The sequence below is a fragment of the Saxophila tyrrhenica genome, assembly GCF_035928015.1.
Source record: "Saxophila tyrrhenica strain CCFEE 5935 chromosome Unknown scaffold_5, whole genome shotgun sequence".
Taxonomy (NCBI): domain Eukaryota; kingdom Fungi; phylum Ascomycota; class Dothideomycetes; order Mycosphaerellales; family Extremaceae; genus Saxophila; species Saxophila tyrrhenica.
In genome coordinates, this window is record NW_027041737.1 from 794,734 (window position 1) to 809,929 (window position 15,196).

At 53.6% G+C, this 15,196-nt stretch overlaps 9 protein-coding genes across 9 annotated transcripts; 4 read left to right on the plus strand and 5 right to left on the minus strand.

Moving 5' to 3' along the window:
* Positions 1-259: 259 nt before the first annotated feature.
* On the minus strand, positions 260-1,934 carry LTR77_003695 (uncharacterized protein; the record flags this gene model as incomplete). The annotated part of the gene is made up of 4 exons (XM_064800951.1): positions 260-527; positions 588-943; positions 997-1,608; positions 1,680-1,934. The coding sequence occupies 4 exons, from the start codon at positions 1,932-1,934 to the stop codon at positions 260-262; spliced, it is 1,491 nt and encodes a 496-aa protein (XP_064660902.1).
* Positions 1,935-2,282: 348 nt separating this feature from the next.
* LTR77_003696 (uncharacterized protein) lies at positions 2,283-3,561 on the plus strand (the record flags this gene model as incomplete). The annotated part of the gene is made up of 2 exons (XM_064800952.1): positions 2,283-3,204; positions 3,401-3,561. The coding sequence occupies 2 exons, from the start codon at positions 2,283-2,285 to the stop codon at positions 3,559-3,561; spliced, it is 1,083 nt and encodes a 360-aa protein (XP_064660903.1).
* Positions 3,562-3,807: 246 nt separating this feature from the next.
* LTR77_003697 (uncharacterized protein) lies at positions 3,808-6,384 on the minus strand (the record flags this gene model as incomplete). Its single annotated transcript, XM_064800953.1, has 3 exons — positions 3,808-4,865; positions 5,191-6,113; positions 6,167-6,384. The coding sequence occupies 3 exons, from the start codon at positions 6,382-6,384 to the stop codon at positions 3,808-3,810; spliced, it is 2,199 nt and encodes a 732-aa protein (XP_064660904.1).
* Positions 6,385-7,221: 837 nt separating this feature from the next.
* Positions 7,222-8,537, plus strand: LTR77_003698 (uncharacterized protein; the record flags this gene model as incomplete). The annotated part of the gene is made up of 3 exons (XM_064800954.1): positions 7,222-7,646; positions 7,705-7,846; positions 7,905-8,537. The coding sequence occupies 3 exons, from the start codon at positions 7,222-7,224 to the stop codon at positions 8,535-8,537; spliced, it is 1,200 nt and encodes a 399-aa protein (XP_064660905.1).
* A 74-nt stretch (positions 8,538-8,611) lies between these two features.
* Positions 8,612-9,200, minus strand: LTR77_003699 (uncharacterized protein; the record flags this gene model as incomplete). The annotated part of the gene is made up of 2 exons (XM_064800955.1): positions 8,612-8,919; positions 8,999-9,200. The coding sequence occupies 2 exons, from the start codon at positions 9,198-9,200 to the stop codon at positions 8,612-8,614; spliced, it is 510 nt and encodes a 169-aa protein (XP_064660906.1).
* Positions 9,201-9,212: 12 nt separating this feature from the next.
* On the minus strand, positions 9,213-10,090 carry LTR77_003700 (uncharacterized protein; the record flags this gene model as incomplete). The annotated part of the gene is made up of 2 exons (XM_064800956.1): positions 9,213-9,890; positions 10,073-10,090. The coding sequence occupies 2 exons, from the start codon at positions 10,088-10,090 to the stop codon at positions 9,213-9,215; spliced, it is 696 nt and encodes a 231-aa protein (XP_064660907.1).
* A 423-nt stretch (positions 10,091-10,513) lies between these two features.
* Positions 10,514-12,038, plus strand: LTR77_003701 (uncharacterized protein; the record flags this gene model as incomplete). Its single annotated transcript, XM_064800957.1, has 4 exons — positions 10,514-11,042; positions 11,165-11,566; positions 11,620-11,883; positions 11,947-12,038. The coding sequence occupies 4 exons, from the start codon at positions 10,514-10,516 to the stop codon at positions 12,036-12,038; spliced, it is 1,287 nt and encodes a 428-aa protein (XP_064660908.1).
* Positions 12,039-12,163: 125 nt separating this feature from the next.
* LTR77_003702 (uncharacterized protein) lies at positions 12,164-12,778 on the minus strand (the record flags this gene model as incomplete). Its single annotated transcript, XM_064800958.1, has 1 exon — positions 12,164-12,778. One exon carries the CDS (start codon positions 12,776-12,778, stop codon positions 12,164-12,166), a length of 615 nt encoding a protein of 204 aa, XP_064660909.1.
* Positions 12,779-13,176: 398 nt separating this feature from the next.
* LTR77_003703 (uncharacterized protein) lies at positions 13,177-14,716 on the plus strand (the record flags this gene model as incomplete). Its single annotated transcript, XM_064800959.1, has 4 exons — positions 13,177-13,242; positions 13,301-13,469; positions 13,520-13,604; positions 13,654-14,716. The coding sequence occupies 4 exons, from the start codon at positions 13,177-13,179 to the stop codon at positions 14,714-14,716; spliced, it is 1,383 nt and encodes a 460-aa protein (XP_064660910.1).
* Between the last annotated feature and the right edge of the window lie 480 nt (positions 14,717-15,196).

Below are 15,196 nucleotides of genomic sequence, written 5' to 3' on the forward strand. Positions count from 1 at the left end.
CTCCGTCTTGCTGGTTACCCGACTGCTTTGTGCCAACCTCCTCCGTGGCCGTGGATGACTTCCAGCAGCGGAACACATGCGGCCCGAGGAAGGGACTGATAACCTCAAGTAAGTGGTACGGTAATGGGAGCACGAGAGCAAAAGAATCTTTCAAGTAAGATGTTTGTAAGTCATTCCACTCTTCTACTCTGGTGGCCACCTCCACGCTACTTTTCCAATATTGCCGGCATTTTCAACTGCACGACTCCCCTGCACCAGCTCACAGCGTGTAACGGAACTTCAGATCTTGACGATCAGTCATGTCGGAGTCCAAACTGACGCCCATGTGCTGCGCTTTCTCGTCGTGCGTGTCATCCTCTACCTCGACGTGCTGATCACGGTCTCGCTTCGCATTCTCCCGGCTCAACACCATGCGGTAGACCACTAGCGTGATCATGAAGAGGACCCAGCTGGCTACACTCGCGCTGGTACCCTTGATGTACCGTGGGGCGTCTTCCGCCTGCCAGAGCTGCGGGCCTACAATGCATCTGCGATCGGAAAATCCCAGGTTAGCCAATGTCTCGCCTTGCGGTCATGAGGCAACTCACCCCGTACAGTACGCCAGGAAAAACACGCCACTGACGGTGGCTTTCTTCGTGTTGCCCTTGACGTTTGAGGCAGCAAAGCTCAGGGCGACAACGATCAAGGAGGAAGAGCAGGCGGCCAGCCAGGTGCTAACGACGATACCCCAGCCTGCAGACGCCGGGAGTGTCATGAGGAGGATGCTCCCCAGAAGCGGCACACTTGAGAGCAGAATACCCATGAGCCAGCGCTTGTTGGTCGTGTACCGACACCCGAACGCAGCGGCCCAGATTGTTGCGATTTGGAAGACGCCGCCGGGCAAGCCGACAAGCATCGTTTGGAATTGGCCGAAGCCGAAGCCATTGATAACTAGGCTCGAGAACTGTTGGGGATTAGTGCAAGATGCTCGGGAGGGCAAAGAATGGTATGGCTAACCTTCAGGATCGGCGACGGAAGGCAGATGAACAGGCCCATGCAAAACAACAGCCAAGTCTGCACATCCAGCAAAGCCTCTTTGACTTGCCGGACGTCAAACGAGCTCTTATCTCTTGTCGCTCGATCCAGCGCAAGGCGCTCCGTTGCTAGCTGGCGATCCTCCGGTTTGAGGAACCAAGCGGTGCTTGTGTCACGAGGCATCACCAAGCCATACACCAGGCCAGCAGTGATTGTCGCAGCGCCGCAGATCAGGAACATGACCCTCCAATTCTCCAAGGCAAGCCCACTCGCCCCACCGATACCATACATAACAAGAGCGCCGATAATTTGCGAGAGACCGCTGCAGCTCTGCCAAAAGGCGACACGGACGGGATGCTCTTTACGCTTGTAAAAGTTGCTGGTGATGACAACGAACCCTGGTGCCGAAGCACCTTCGAAGAGCCCAAGGAGGAATCGCACGGCGTTGAGTCCCGCTGCACTTTGAGGAGTTGCTAGGCACATTTCCATGGCGCCCCAGAGCACAATAGTCAACGAGACCACTTTGACAACGGGAAAGCGACTGATGAGATATGCAGTCGGGTACTGACTCGCGAGTTGGCCAAAGTAAAAAAGCTGCAAACAGAAACACAGAAGGGTCAGCGGATGTCTCAGACATGTTGTGGTTTTGTCCACAGGGTTCATACCGAGACGGCCCAGCTGAAGTCGGAGCCGGACAAGTCGAGATCCTCACTTAATCCAAACACAGAGGCGTAGTTGATGGTTTGTTTGTCCAGGAATTGAAAGAAGAAGCAGGTGACCATTGCCGGCATCACACACCAATCGATTCTGCGTAGGACTCTGGCCTCCTCAGCTGGATCGATGTGATAGACGTTGGCAGATTCGTTTGTTCCATTCTCAACTGAATTGATGTTGGGGTCCGTTCTCTTGTCGTCGTCCATTCCGGCCACACAATCGTGCCCTGGTGGGAGTCAGGTGTTGATCGATTTGCGAGATCGAGAATGTCCTGAAGAGTGACGATTCCCAAGTCTTCTTACAGACACATAGTATATCGACTTGAGTACCAAGACCATAGCTGGCCGAACTCGCCGTCGTTATCTGGCCGCTTGTGCAACTTCTGACTCGCATATCAGAGGTATCGTCGGTAACTTCTTCTTTGAGGCAAGATTGACACGAGCTCCGATGTCGAAGGCTTGGAGAAGCATCCGTTCGTTCCATATTGAAATCCATACAGACACCATATTCCATCGATATTTGAACAGATCTGGACGACAGCGCGGGGCAGCGACATGGCTCAACCAAAGGGCGGCGCGTGGACATGGCCGAAACCTGAGGAGGGCGACTTCATCATCAACGATTTCCAGTTCAGCGATGGCAACAACCTGAAGGAGCTCCGCATACATTATCGCACTCTCGGCAGGTTGGAGAAAGATGAAGACGGCAGAGCAACCAATGCAGTCCTTATCATGCACGGAACCACCGGAAATTCCGCGAACTTCTTCAAAAACGTCTACGCTGGCGAGCTCTTCAATCCCGGCCAACTGCTTGATGCTGAGAAGTACTATCTCATCCTTCCGGATGGCATTGGCCACGCAGGCTCCACAAAGCCATCGAACGGCCTCCGCAACCAATTCCCAAGGTACGGTTACCGCGACATGGTGAGAGCACAGCACATGCTTCTGACGCAGCATCTGGGAGTCGATCACCTGAGACTCGTGACTGGAACATCGATGGGTGGTATGCACACCTGGCTATGGGGTGTGACGTATCCAGACTTCATGGACGCTCTGTTCCCTCTAGCGAGTCTACCGGCTCAGATTGCTGGTCGGAATCGAATGATCAGAAAACATGCTATTGACAGCATTCGGACGGATCCAGGCTTCGCCGACGGCAACTACGAGGTCCAGCCGAGAGGTTTTGACGCGGCGCTTCATGTTCTGGCTTGGATGAGTAGTGCGCCGCACCAATGGCAAAAGGCAGCGTCGGACCGAGAGAGTGCTGACGAGTTCATCGATAATTGGATCGAGGTTGCTGCCATGGACAGGGATGCCAATGATATGGCGTATGCTTTCGATGCGAGCTATGATTATGATCCCAGACCCGGGCTGAGGGATATCAAGGCACCTCTTACGGCTGTCAATTTTGCCTGCGACCAGGTCAACCCGCCGGAACTGCGTATTTTGGAGGAAGAGATCAAGAATGTCAAGAATGGTAAGGCTGTTGTGAAGCCGATAACGGAGAAAACTGTCGGTCATGGAACGCACTCGGTTGCTGAGGTGTGGAAGGAGGATTTGGCAGAGCTGCTTGAGCGATCAAAGGAGAGACAGTGTCTACCCCGACTTTAGTCTTTCTGAGTGGAGCGGTCTGCGACCGTTGGAACGACTGACTCCTGGCGGGTAACTGGCAGGGCCAATGCCTTTCGTGGTGGATGTCATCAAGGCTCACAAGGACTGCTGGAAACTTCGCAAGGAGATCGGCCGTCAACGGAGCATGTTCTCGGTCCACAGCAGCCACGAGGAACCTGTTCTCAGGGTTGCTCCGGACGACATGGCGAGGAGTACCAAGTAACACGAACCGTCCGCGAACCTCACAGCATCGCTCTCCGGTGCCTTGCAGTTGTGCCGTTCGGCATCGGAGGGAGTTCAAGTGCGGAATTCCGTGTTGTGTGTTGAACAATATCGTGCTTCCGATGAAGATTTCGTCGCTCAACGTCTCTTGACGCATAGTTCTCTTTTCGGTGCACAGAACCATCAGAATCACTCCAACCAGTCTCATTAGATCGTATAAGGTGCCGCCTCTATCGGCGAGCCTTGCTCAAAGCTTGCCCTTCAATCTCCGCCCGTACTCGAAGTGTGGCTCTGCGGCGGCTGTAAACATTGATTTGGAGTAGCTGAGGGATCGTCCAAACGTCGTGATGATATGTTGTGCGGAGTCACTGCCGAGCCATTCAGCAAACTGCCTTGCGGTAGCATTGTGAGTAGTCGTCACCCTGTTCATCACAACAGAGCAGGATATAACCAGCGCCGGATCCTCCTCGATGTACACTCGAAGACTCGGTATGTAAGCGCCGTGCTTCGCTAACAGATAGGTCGACCTCTCGGTCATAATGTACGCTCCCTCACGCTGAGCCTTCATCAACGCCTCGAAAGGATCGAGAGCATAAGCCTTCGCCCATTCCACGTGCGAAGTGTCTATGCCCGCGGAGTGCCAGAGTTCCAGCTTGCGGTAGAATGTCGCGCTCCCGTCGCCGCACGAGTGGAAGAGCATCTGTCGATATCTGTTTTGCTCGTAGGGCGTGGATCGCGCAAGCTTACGGAGAGCGGCTGCAAGTGAGTTCAGCCGGATTACACCTGCTGGGTCGTTTGAAGGTCCGACGAGTATCGAGTGGTCGTTGAAGACGGGACGAATTGGCTCGCACCATCCTTCGCCGGTGGCTAGATTGACATGATGAGGCTCATCGGAGATGGCCACCTGGACTACATCTGCCAACAGGGCGGCAAGGGTTTGGCGGGAGTTGTTTTGGACGAGTCCTATTGAGATGTTGTGTCCTTGCGATTGGATGAACGCTTCACAGAAGGCTCGGATCACACCGGCGTGAGCAGCCCGCCCAAAGCCGATACGGAAGGATGGGCGCTGGTATAGATTGCCTACAAGTTCGTTGGTCTCCGTGTTGATGTGATTAGCAGCTGGTGATGCGCCGTCGAAAAATAGCAGGGCGGAGGCTGAGTACCGCGAGAGCCACGGATGGTTGATTGGGATCTTGCTAGGGGGAATGAAGCCTTGCCATTCGGCTGCGCTTCGAAGGGGCGCTCGCGGTAGGTAGTGCGGTAATCCATGGGAATGCAATGCATCGGATCCATTACCGAGTCTCACTGCATTATTGCCGTCAGAGAACCCTAGCTCGCAAAGGGCACAGTCTTGGTGTTTCATTGCGCGCGTCGAGTAGAGAAGAGCGTCCTACGGAACGAAGACGGATGGTTTGTCATGGGTCTAATCAGCCAAGATTGGAGGCGTCAGGTTTACGCCTCACAACCAGAAAGCTATGCCACTGGACGCACGGTTGCTGTATTGTGATTTTTGACATCTACTTGCAAGCAAAAGAACCTAAGTGCGGTAGGCATTCCACAGCCCGAGCGTGGTGAAGTCTGATCTACCACACCTGTGCAACAAAGTTTTCGAAATCTCCCAGCAACTCACGCGGCCGTTCCAGCGCAGCAAAGTGGCCCCCCTTCTCGTGTTGGCGCCAAAAGACCAAATCGCCAGTCGTCGCAGCCCACGCTCGAGGCACAGGAGCAATTTCTTTCGGGAACCAAGAGAATCCTAATGCGCCTTTGACCCGCCATTCCTTCTTCTCGTGAGCCACCACGTACCCAGGTGTGAAGAGTTGACGATAGGGGTACAGACACGTCGCCGCACACTCGGTCAGCCAGTAAAGACTGATATCGGCGAGGATGGTGTACATTGCTGGATCATTGTCTGTCCACTCCAAGAACTTCTCCCCCACCCACGCAAGCAGAGCGAGCGGAGAGCTCGATAGTACCGCTCCGATAGTGCTCGTGCGCGTAGCGTGCTCCGTGGCATATGCAGCGCCGATGCGTTTGAACTCTGCACTGCGCCGCAAGCCTTCCCTCTCAAATTCATTGTACTCGGAGTCGGGAATGTTGCCTAGATCGGGCATGATGCAGAAGTTAATGTGAACTGCTTTGACGCCAGGATGGAGAGCACCCATTACTCTGGCGACCTTGCTGCCGATGTCGCCGCCTTGTACTGCGTAGCCGTCCTCGAAGCCGAGATGTCTCATGAGCGTGTTGAAGATGGCGGCCATGTCCTCCAGGCCGTAGCTTTTGTCAATTGGTGGCGGAGAGGAGAACGCATAGCCGGGTATTGACGGCACTACCACATGATATGGCAGGGTCGAAGCGGTGTATTTCTCCATCAGTAGTTTTAGGATGGGCACGAATTCGAGAACTGAGCCAGGCCATCCGTGTAGGAACAAAGTTGGAACTGCCTCCTTCCTTTCAGAGAACAGAGCAATGAAGTGGATATTGAGGCTGTCGCCGTCATGCTGGATGGGCATGACGTAGTTTGGAAACTGGTTGATGTCTTGCTCGACCTTGCGCCTGTTTCACGCCGGTGAGCGAATGTTCATACGGATGAGATGCGAAACACATACCAGTCAAACTCAAGCCACGCATCTCGGGCTTCTTGAAGCCAGTCACTCGTCACTCCATACCGACGATCAGATTGAACGCTCTCATACGTCCGTGGTGGGAGTTTCGACAGCCTGACCAACTGTTTCATTTCGGTGACCTTCTCTTCCGGGATTGAGACATTGAAAACCTCTGATGCTGCTTTCACGCCAGCTGGCAGGGTAGAGTAGGGTCGTGCCATCTTTCCCAGAAATGATGTGAATGCGAAGATACTGTACTCGCGGACCCGACTTGCTCTAGGCCAGGAAGACTTAGATCAGTTCTCTTATATACTTACCTATGCGCGACTAGCCCTAGAAGCTCTTCGTCCAGCTGAGCCTGCCCGATGCCACGGTGACGCTCTCATACAGCAAGAGTAGCCTCCTTCAGAGGGATACCAGCGACGGACGCACCACGAAGTCTTTATGTGCGGAGGAACATTCGGTGATGTGGATCCTGGTATGCACGCAAACTTCGCCATATCCGTTTTCGAGTGGTCATCCAGCTTCCGCTTCACCCGATCTTCCGTTCTGGTGATGGTATGGCTGCCAGCGGGATGTACTCAGTCAGCTCAGTCAGCGGGCTATACCAAACTCGTGTCCTGCTATATCTGGATGCTGATGACCCTGGTCATTCGAGACCGTTGTGAGAAGTGATTGGGCAGGATCGATCCACAGTCTTTTGGTGTGTCTTCAATTGACCGCACGTCGACTCCCTTTCATGATCAGCCATCATGCTCTACTGTGACTGTCGCCGACCATCATCCGCTGGCAGCCATCCCAGTGGATGCTGAAGTGAATGCAAGAATCGATACCATGTGATGACCGGTATCGTAGCAATGGTTGACTCTTGCGCACGACCCAACAAGCTCACCACCACAACTCCCGGATGACTCAAGTCCGAACGCCGCCAATCAAACACTCCGAGTACCGTTTATCAGTAAACATTGGTAGGCAATGCAAGTCTATCTCTATTCGAGCTCTTTCCTCTCAGCAACAACAACACATTCAACCATACATTACTCTACTCAATCTCCAACATGCGTATTCGCGACCTTGGCTACACCCCAGGCATCTTGCCCACAGGCCCAACCAACTCAATCCTTGACATCGATGGCTTGCACATATCCCAAGTAACCGTCCCCACTACAGCAAACCTCAATCCTGAATCAACAGCCTCCAAGGGCGTGACTGTCGTCTCCCCACGTCCACCGAAGGAATATTATCAACCCTGCCGAGCAGGTACTTTCTGCTTCAACGGCAATGGCGAGTTTACTGGATCGAGACAGATTGCTGATTGGGGCTTTACGAACACTCCTATTGCCTTTACCAATTCGTTGAGCTTGGGTAGTGTGTTCGATGCCAGCTGGGACTGGGCTCTTGAGCAGCAAAAACGCATCGGGTGGGATTGGGATGCGGCTGGGAAGCATTTTGGGACGCCTGTTGTAGGTGAGACTTGCGATTGGTATGTTAGTTATCCAGTCACGGATTCAGGTCGATGAACCTCCACTGAAATTTCTCAGGATTATCAACGAGGAAGTCCCGTCCACACGGGTCGGACGTGATGATATCAAACGGTGTTTCGATGGTCTCAAAAGTAGAGAGGACGGTGCGAAGGTGTACGAAGGGCAGAAAGGTGGCGGATGCGGTATGACCTGCCATCAAGTAAGATTGCAAAAACCAACCCACTGCATGATTAACCCATGATTGACATATGCTTCAGTTCGCAGGTGGCACGGGCACTTCCAGCAGAACAGTCAACCCAGGAGACGACAAGAGTAAACAGTATACCCTCGCCGCACTTTGTCAGTCCAATTATGGACTGCGAGAGGATCTTGTCATTGGCGGAGTACCAATCGGCAAGATTCTCAAGAAACAGGCCAAAGCTGGAAGCACTTCTGAGACAATCAAGGCCAGTGCACTTGAGGACATCCCAGCAGGACGGACGAAGGACGGCTCGATCATCATCTTGGTTGTCACCGACGCCCCGCTTACGACCAATGAGTTGGACCGCGTTGCAAGGCACATCACCGTCGGGTTATGTCAAGTCGGGTCGTACGGTGTTGGCCGCAACTCTTCAGGAGACATCTTCGTTGCGCTGTCCACAGCTTCTTCTGGTCCAGAAGTCAGGGAAGGGTCGGACAGGCAGAAGATCGAGACCTACGCCACAGAGTATGTGAAAAGCCAATCGATCGATCCGTTCTTCTATGCCTGCGCCGAAGCTGTGGAGGAGGCGATTCTGAATAGCATGGTCGGGGCAGCTGATGGTGTTGTGGCAATGAATGGCACTAAGATTGAGGGGTTTCCAATCAACAAGGTGAAAGGTTTGTTGGAGCAACATCTTGTGAAGGTGTAAAGCTGGCTTTAGGGCATTGGTATTGCCAATCGAGCCCGCCGGAGTTGCAGTTGAGGGCCAACAGATACTGATGATCACAAAACGAACTGATAGTCCGAGTAGTCTGCAGCAAATTCGTTCTCCCGAGCTTTAGCAGTCCACCACAGGAACCATGGAGTCAAAGATTTCATGAACCAAAACGCCAACGCATCACTATCCTTTACCGTCTCCCAGCGCTGCACGGCTTGTGTGTATGCCGCGTCGATCTGTGGACGGCGCAGCTTCTGGTAGGCCGCAAAAATGTCTGAGAAGTCGCCGGATGTATGCTGCACCAATGCCCTGCTGAATAACAAGGCATCCTCGATGTAGATGCCTGTGGACTCGCCTTGTGGTGGCATCTTGGCTTGAATCAGTCAGTCGATTCACGGGGTGAGGCCTTGAATATTCTTACAGCATGCGCAGCGTCGCCCAACAAAATGCACCTTCCACCTGGACTTGCCACTTGCCCTTCGCTGGCAGTATATGGACTGGATACAAGGTCCACTCCCCAGCTGCCTCGACAAGCTCTTCAAGCTCCGGCATCGACTCGGACTTGAAGCGTCTTAAGATACCGTTTTTGAGAACACCCTGATCTGATCCGCGCACCTTCCATACCTCTCCACTGGCGATCTTGTCCATCTCCATTACCGCAGTGATTTACTGCTCAGTTCTTGACCTTTCGAAGTAGCTGGCCATGAAGCTTCTTTGGCGAGAACTGACCAGAGCTGTGGTTTCCCATCTCAGGTAGGTGTCTGGTCGAAGCTTCGCCATGGCCATGCACACGGAAATGCCGGTGTATGTCGGTTGGCGTTCTGGTTCAATCAGCAGCGTGCGAGTAGCCGAGTGTATGCCATCACAGCCCAGCAGAAGGTCGCAAGTCGTCTGCTCGCAGTCCTTGAATGTAAGCTGAACGTCATCCTCAGCCTGTCTCTCGTCGATCGTTTCGACCTGCTTGCCCCAGAGGACGTTGACATTGGCCCGTTGCTTGACAGCTTTCAGCAAGGCTGCTTGCAACTCACGCCTTAGCACGCGGGCGGAGAAGAACTTCTTGCTGGCGTCCTTCCCAACACCCGTGCCGTCAGCGCCCCGGAAGTCGACTTCAGCATATTTCTGTCCTGTATACAGGTCGCAGAGCTCGATTGTCTTGCATTCAGCACTCAGTCCTCGTGCATCGATGCCAAGGTAGTCAAGATACCGCAAGGCTTTCGGTGTGAGATTTACCGCTCCTCCGATGGTTGAAGGCGTATCTCGCACCTCAAATATCGTGATTTTGGGCTTTGGATCTAGGTGTTTGGTGAGAGCAAGAGCAGACACCAGGCCCGGTGATGCCGGCGCCTAGGATGGCGATGTTCATGGGGCTCATGCTGACAGAAAGGGTTGAAGGGCAAGGGAAGAGATGGGACGATAAAAGCCTTACCGTGCCTTGGGAGCCTACGACGGATGAGAATGTCGTGATTCTCAAATGCATCGCCGCTTGCATGTGCTGACTCAAATGGGAGGCAGCATGGCGGACGTACGAGTACAGCGCCGGCCATATTGCCAGCGCCGGACAGGGCGAAGCATGCACAGCTGAGCTTAGCTGAGGTGGACGGTGTACTGCAGCTCTTCGAGACGAGGTGATCAAGAGACTTGGGAGCGGTGGTGAGAGCAAAACGCGTGGTGTGACACCGTTCTCTAGCGCGTAAACCTCGCTTTCGCATTGGCCCGTCGGGCAGGGGTGAATACCACGAGGTACAGTATGACCTTGACAAGCTGAGCACTGCATACCATCACCTTGTCGCCCATCATCGCCTATGGTTGCCTAATGACTGTGACTCCCAGGCGATACAATACGATGAGAATGGAGACGTCCAGCCCTCCTCTCGCACGTCCGCGGTGTGACCAGACATACAAGCTAAGTTGAGATGAAGTATTCTGCCTATAACCAACTTGTTACTGGTCGTCTCCAAAAGATTACAATGAAGATAGCAATCATCGGCGGAGGCATCAGCGGGCTCAGTCTATACTTGTTCCTCCAGAAGTACCTTGAGGAGCACAATGACCTCAAGAGCGCCGTCGAAATAACCATCTTGGAGCCGCACAGCCTACCACGACTACATGGCCGGCAACCGGACGATATTCCCTCGACGGGAGGCGGCTACGGACTTGCACACAATGGCATGGCAAGTCTCAGACGCCTTGATCCAGCGCTGCATGAGCAGATCCTTCGAAACGGCTTTCCCACCTCGAAATTCGTAATGAAGAGCGCACGAGGCTGGACGTTAGGGGCGATGCCTTTCACGGACCTGCGAGGTAATGAGCCGGACTGCTGTGTTATGGTGCTCCGCGAGATTTTGATTGCTGCTTTATACGAACGTATCCCGACGACTTCTGTTATCCAACGAAAGGTAGTGAGGGCTGAAGACGGACCCGAGCATGCCACTGTTGAACTGGACAATGGTGAGGTCTGCAGATACGATCTTGTGATCGGGGCAGATGGCGTCTGGAGTAAGACGAGACGCGCGGTCTTGGGGAATGAGTACGCTCCAGAGTACAGGTAACAGCCCTCAATCTGCTCAAGGCCCGCATGGTATCTGACCGCTGAACAAGGGGTCTGTTCACGGTCGCAGGATGGGTATCGACCGACTTTCTCCCACCTCCGCCTGAAACTGGTCCAGCAGCCCATGGCCAGACCGTGATGACGTTCGGTCCCAATGGCTTTTTCGCTTACACTCCTTATACTACCGGTGATACGCCAGCAACCAAGAAGCATATCGAGGGTGAGGCCACCCTACCGCCTGGAAAGAATGCTTTCTGGTGGTCTCGATCCGCGCAAGAGCAGCCGTCTGCGAATCCGGACGCTGCTGTGCTGAAACAAGAGCTGGAGAAACGGCACTCTTCATGGAAGGATCCTACGATCATGGAGATCATTCGGCATTCTGAGGTGGCTCTGAAGACTCCAACCTTCGTCAGTCCGAAAGCACCCACTTGGGCTGGCAAGCGTGTAGTCTTGATTGGGGATGCTGCACACGGTAACTTCATTGCAGTAGCTTAGAGTGCAGACAAGCCACTGACGATATTGCAGCGCTTCCATCATCTTCCGGACAAGGTGTGTCACAGTGTTTGGAGGATGCAGAGGCCCTGGCATCCCTACTCGTCTTCAACCTCCAGAGATTTACAAAGCCCGAAAGTGAGCTAGAAATACTCAGCAACACATTCAAACAGTACATGCAGGTTCGGAAAGCCCACGTTGAGAAGGTGCTGGATGCAGGAAACCGAGCAGGGGACAGTTCTCGTGAGATGGGTCTGATCCTGGAGATGCTCATGTATGCGATGATGTGGGCTATGCGTAAGTTGATTTAAACACCATCTTTGTCGTGTATTATGAATGTTCAACTGATTCCTAGCGTAGTCAAGTTCTTTGGTACATTCTTTCTCAAGACTGTACTGAATTACGATCTGCATGCGGAAATCGAGAAGGCGAAGAAGAGCCGCTCGATGTGATTGAAGCAACCGGCAGCAGGTGCTTTCTACATCTACAGACTCCACTCGGGCTGCGGTGGCACCAGCAAGTCATCGGTGGTAATTAGACGCTCCACTCAACCACATACAGGTTCCCTCGTAAGCGATCACCTCCTCCGAATCTTGTCCCGCCACGCTATCACTCCAACAATGCACAAAACGTTCAACTCCCCACTTAATTTACTCTTCAGCCGCAGCGTCCCTTTCGTCTTCCCAACAGGCTTACTAACATACAGTGCAATCATCTCTCCCGTCGCCTCCTCAACAACCTTGAAGTGCGTGAGAAGCAATCGCCCAGCACCAGTCGACCCGTGATCTTCGAACGTTGCTCGTCGAAGAGCATAAACAGTATCGTTCCAGACGAACGTAAACCCTCTTGTCTCCAGGACATTGCGTCGCTTGAGCTCTACCCATGTCATGGATAGGTCGTCGGGTCCGATCCCGACATTGACAGAACGGCCGTAGCGGTAGTGTGCTGCTGCGACGACTGGGCCTTCTTTCGTGTTTTGATGCAGGGTGATGTCGGGCTTCTTGCCGTAGGCGCAGATATCTGCAAAGAACAGCTGCTGCTGTTGGTCGTTGAAGATGGCGACGTCGGCTTTGAGCGCCCCGGTGCGCTTGATGGTTAGCTCTGGTCCATTCAGGTTTGCCAGGGCTGTTTCGGATAATGGCTCTAGCGATTCTCTGTCTTGCGAGCATGAAGATTGTTGTTGCTTTTCCATGTTCAGCTCGTCTGTCTCCGATCAACTGGACGACAAAGCCACAAGGGTACGACCGTCTCCATGGCCGACTTTATCTGCCTGGTGCAGCCTCACGTAGAGCATTCCCATTGATCCATGCGGATCAGGAGACACACCCCATAAAGGCCACATACTTGAGCGCCTGATAAAAGTTATGGCGAAGCGCTGCGGTACGACCTCCCTAGTTTCTTGAGCTGGACTGCCCAGCCTCCCCCTCAGCTCCTTCTAAATGCGGTTAGACCGTTCCGTCTGAACTTGCATCATCTCACGTTCCGACATAGACCATTTCGTGTGACGACTCACACCACAGTATCGAGTCAACGACGAGCTGACTACGCCTACCACATCATCACCGACACTGCTCGGCCGAACCACTCCAAATGCCTCCCGCGGACTCAGCTGCTCTAATTGTGGCAAGGTTCCTCAAGTCCAATCGCTACGAAGAGGTCCGTACTGTTGTCCCAAGTATGTGCTCAGGCTGACATGTTGACGAAGTTTGGGTAGTCATATGATGCGTTCGTCCGTGAAGCAGGCCTGCCGCAAGATGCTGGCACTGTCGGCAAAGGAGATCTAACGTTGGAAGTTTTGCTGGAAGAGAAGAAGACCTTCGACGTGAGCGTGCAGTTCGAGAAGTTGGGCGTGGAAGATGAGGTTCATGAATGGACTGTCCCCGGTATGGTTCGCGTTTGGTAGCTCAAGATACGGGTCTGACTCTCTCCCCAGCGCCATCGACAGCTATGTCTATCCCGGACTTGCCACAAAAGTCAAACCTCCTGAGCGCGACAGTGGGAACACTTGCCAGCTCTGGGTATATATCCATCCTGGCCAGCCATTGGTGTGCTGCGCTAACTTCTCAGCAATCCATCGCAGCAACACCTTTTTGCCTCTTCCGCCACCAGACGACTACACATCCTGGACGTTCCATCATGCGAGCTCAGGACATCGACCGCGACACTGCACGATTCACCCATCTTGTCATCTGTAGTGCTGCGAGATCGTGTCTTGATCACTGCGTCTATGTCCGGCCGTCTTATCGCAAGCGACCTCGACGGCAACGTCCTCGACAAGCGTACAGATCACTCAAAGTACATCGTCAAAGCTGCTGTGCTACACACTACACCGTCCGATATAATTGCAACGGCTGGATGGGATTGCGAGATCAACATCTACACGCCCGGGAATGATCAACCCTTCAAATTCCGCTCTCCATTTGCCACCATCTCACTACCAACCAAACCAGAGGCCATGCTGCTAATGCAACACCCAGACACCCATGAGCCAATACTGATCATCTCCCGCGCCGACTCCAACCTCCTCTACTTCTACACCACCGAAAGCGAGCCCCGCCTCCTCGGTCAACAAAACCTAGCACCGCACTCGAACGCTTGGGTCGCCTTCACGCCGTCAGCTCTGGCTCTCTGTCCTGCAGACCCAACACTTCTGGCTGTCGGAACGAACTCGCTCCCGCACATGAAACTCCTCATAGTCCGGCTGCTGATACCGCCGTTCGCACCAGAAGCAGTACCCACCGCAGCACCCACGGTCAGGCGATCTCTGCTTGACGACACTCCCGTCCCCGAAACGCAAGCCTCACAAGCCCGCGCAGCTCTCGCCATTGCAGATCGCGAAGCAGCAGCGATACAGATCCACTGCAACACTATGGCGCCGCAAACGGCGTACTCCACGCCCGCGATAGCGTGGAGACCCGATTCTACCGGCGTCTTTGTTAATGGGGACGACGGGGCTATTCGAGGGATCGAAACGAGTACGGGTAAGGTGAAGACTGTGCTGAAAGGTCACGAGGAAGGGAGTAAAGTACGGTGTTTGTGGGCCGGTGAGGTGGTGGGGGAGGAGTGGTTGGTCAGTGGTGGGTTTGATCAGCAGTTGATTGTGTGGAAGATCGATAGAAATGGGGCATAAACGAAGTCGTAGAGAACGCAGCGTTCGGTACAAGACTGCGTACTCCATCGAGAAACATCGAGACCAGCTCTACCTTACAGGAAGCTGCAATGAACCGCACTCGCTCCGCTCAAATTTGGCACAACATCCTGTTGAAAGCAGAACAAAATTTGCCCAGCCCAAGCATCCTCTATGGATTCCACCACTGCACCAGAAAACACATCTAGCGGTGAAGAACGTTCTTCTGCAGCTTTCAGCCGTTTCTCCAGCTTAGCGGATCTCTGCTTTGCAGCCTTCAACCGTTCCTCCATATCGTGAACACGTGCTGCCACAAGCAGCAGTTGAATCTGTACCCGGCCTTCTGGCGTATATTGGCTGATGTTGGGCACCATGCCCCTGTAGTCGTGAACCCTGGCTGCTAACCTCAGTGGTAATTCTTCCATTAGTCTCATGAAACCATCGTCCGTTTGTTCGAGGTCATAGAAAGGGCCTCTGCGATCT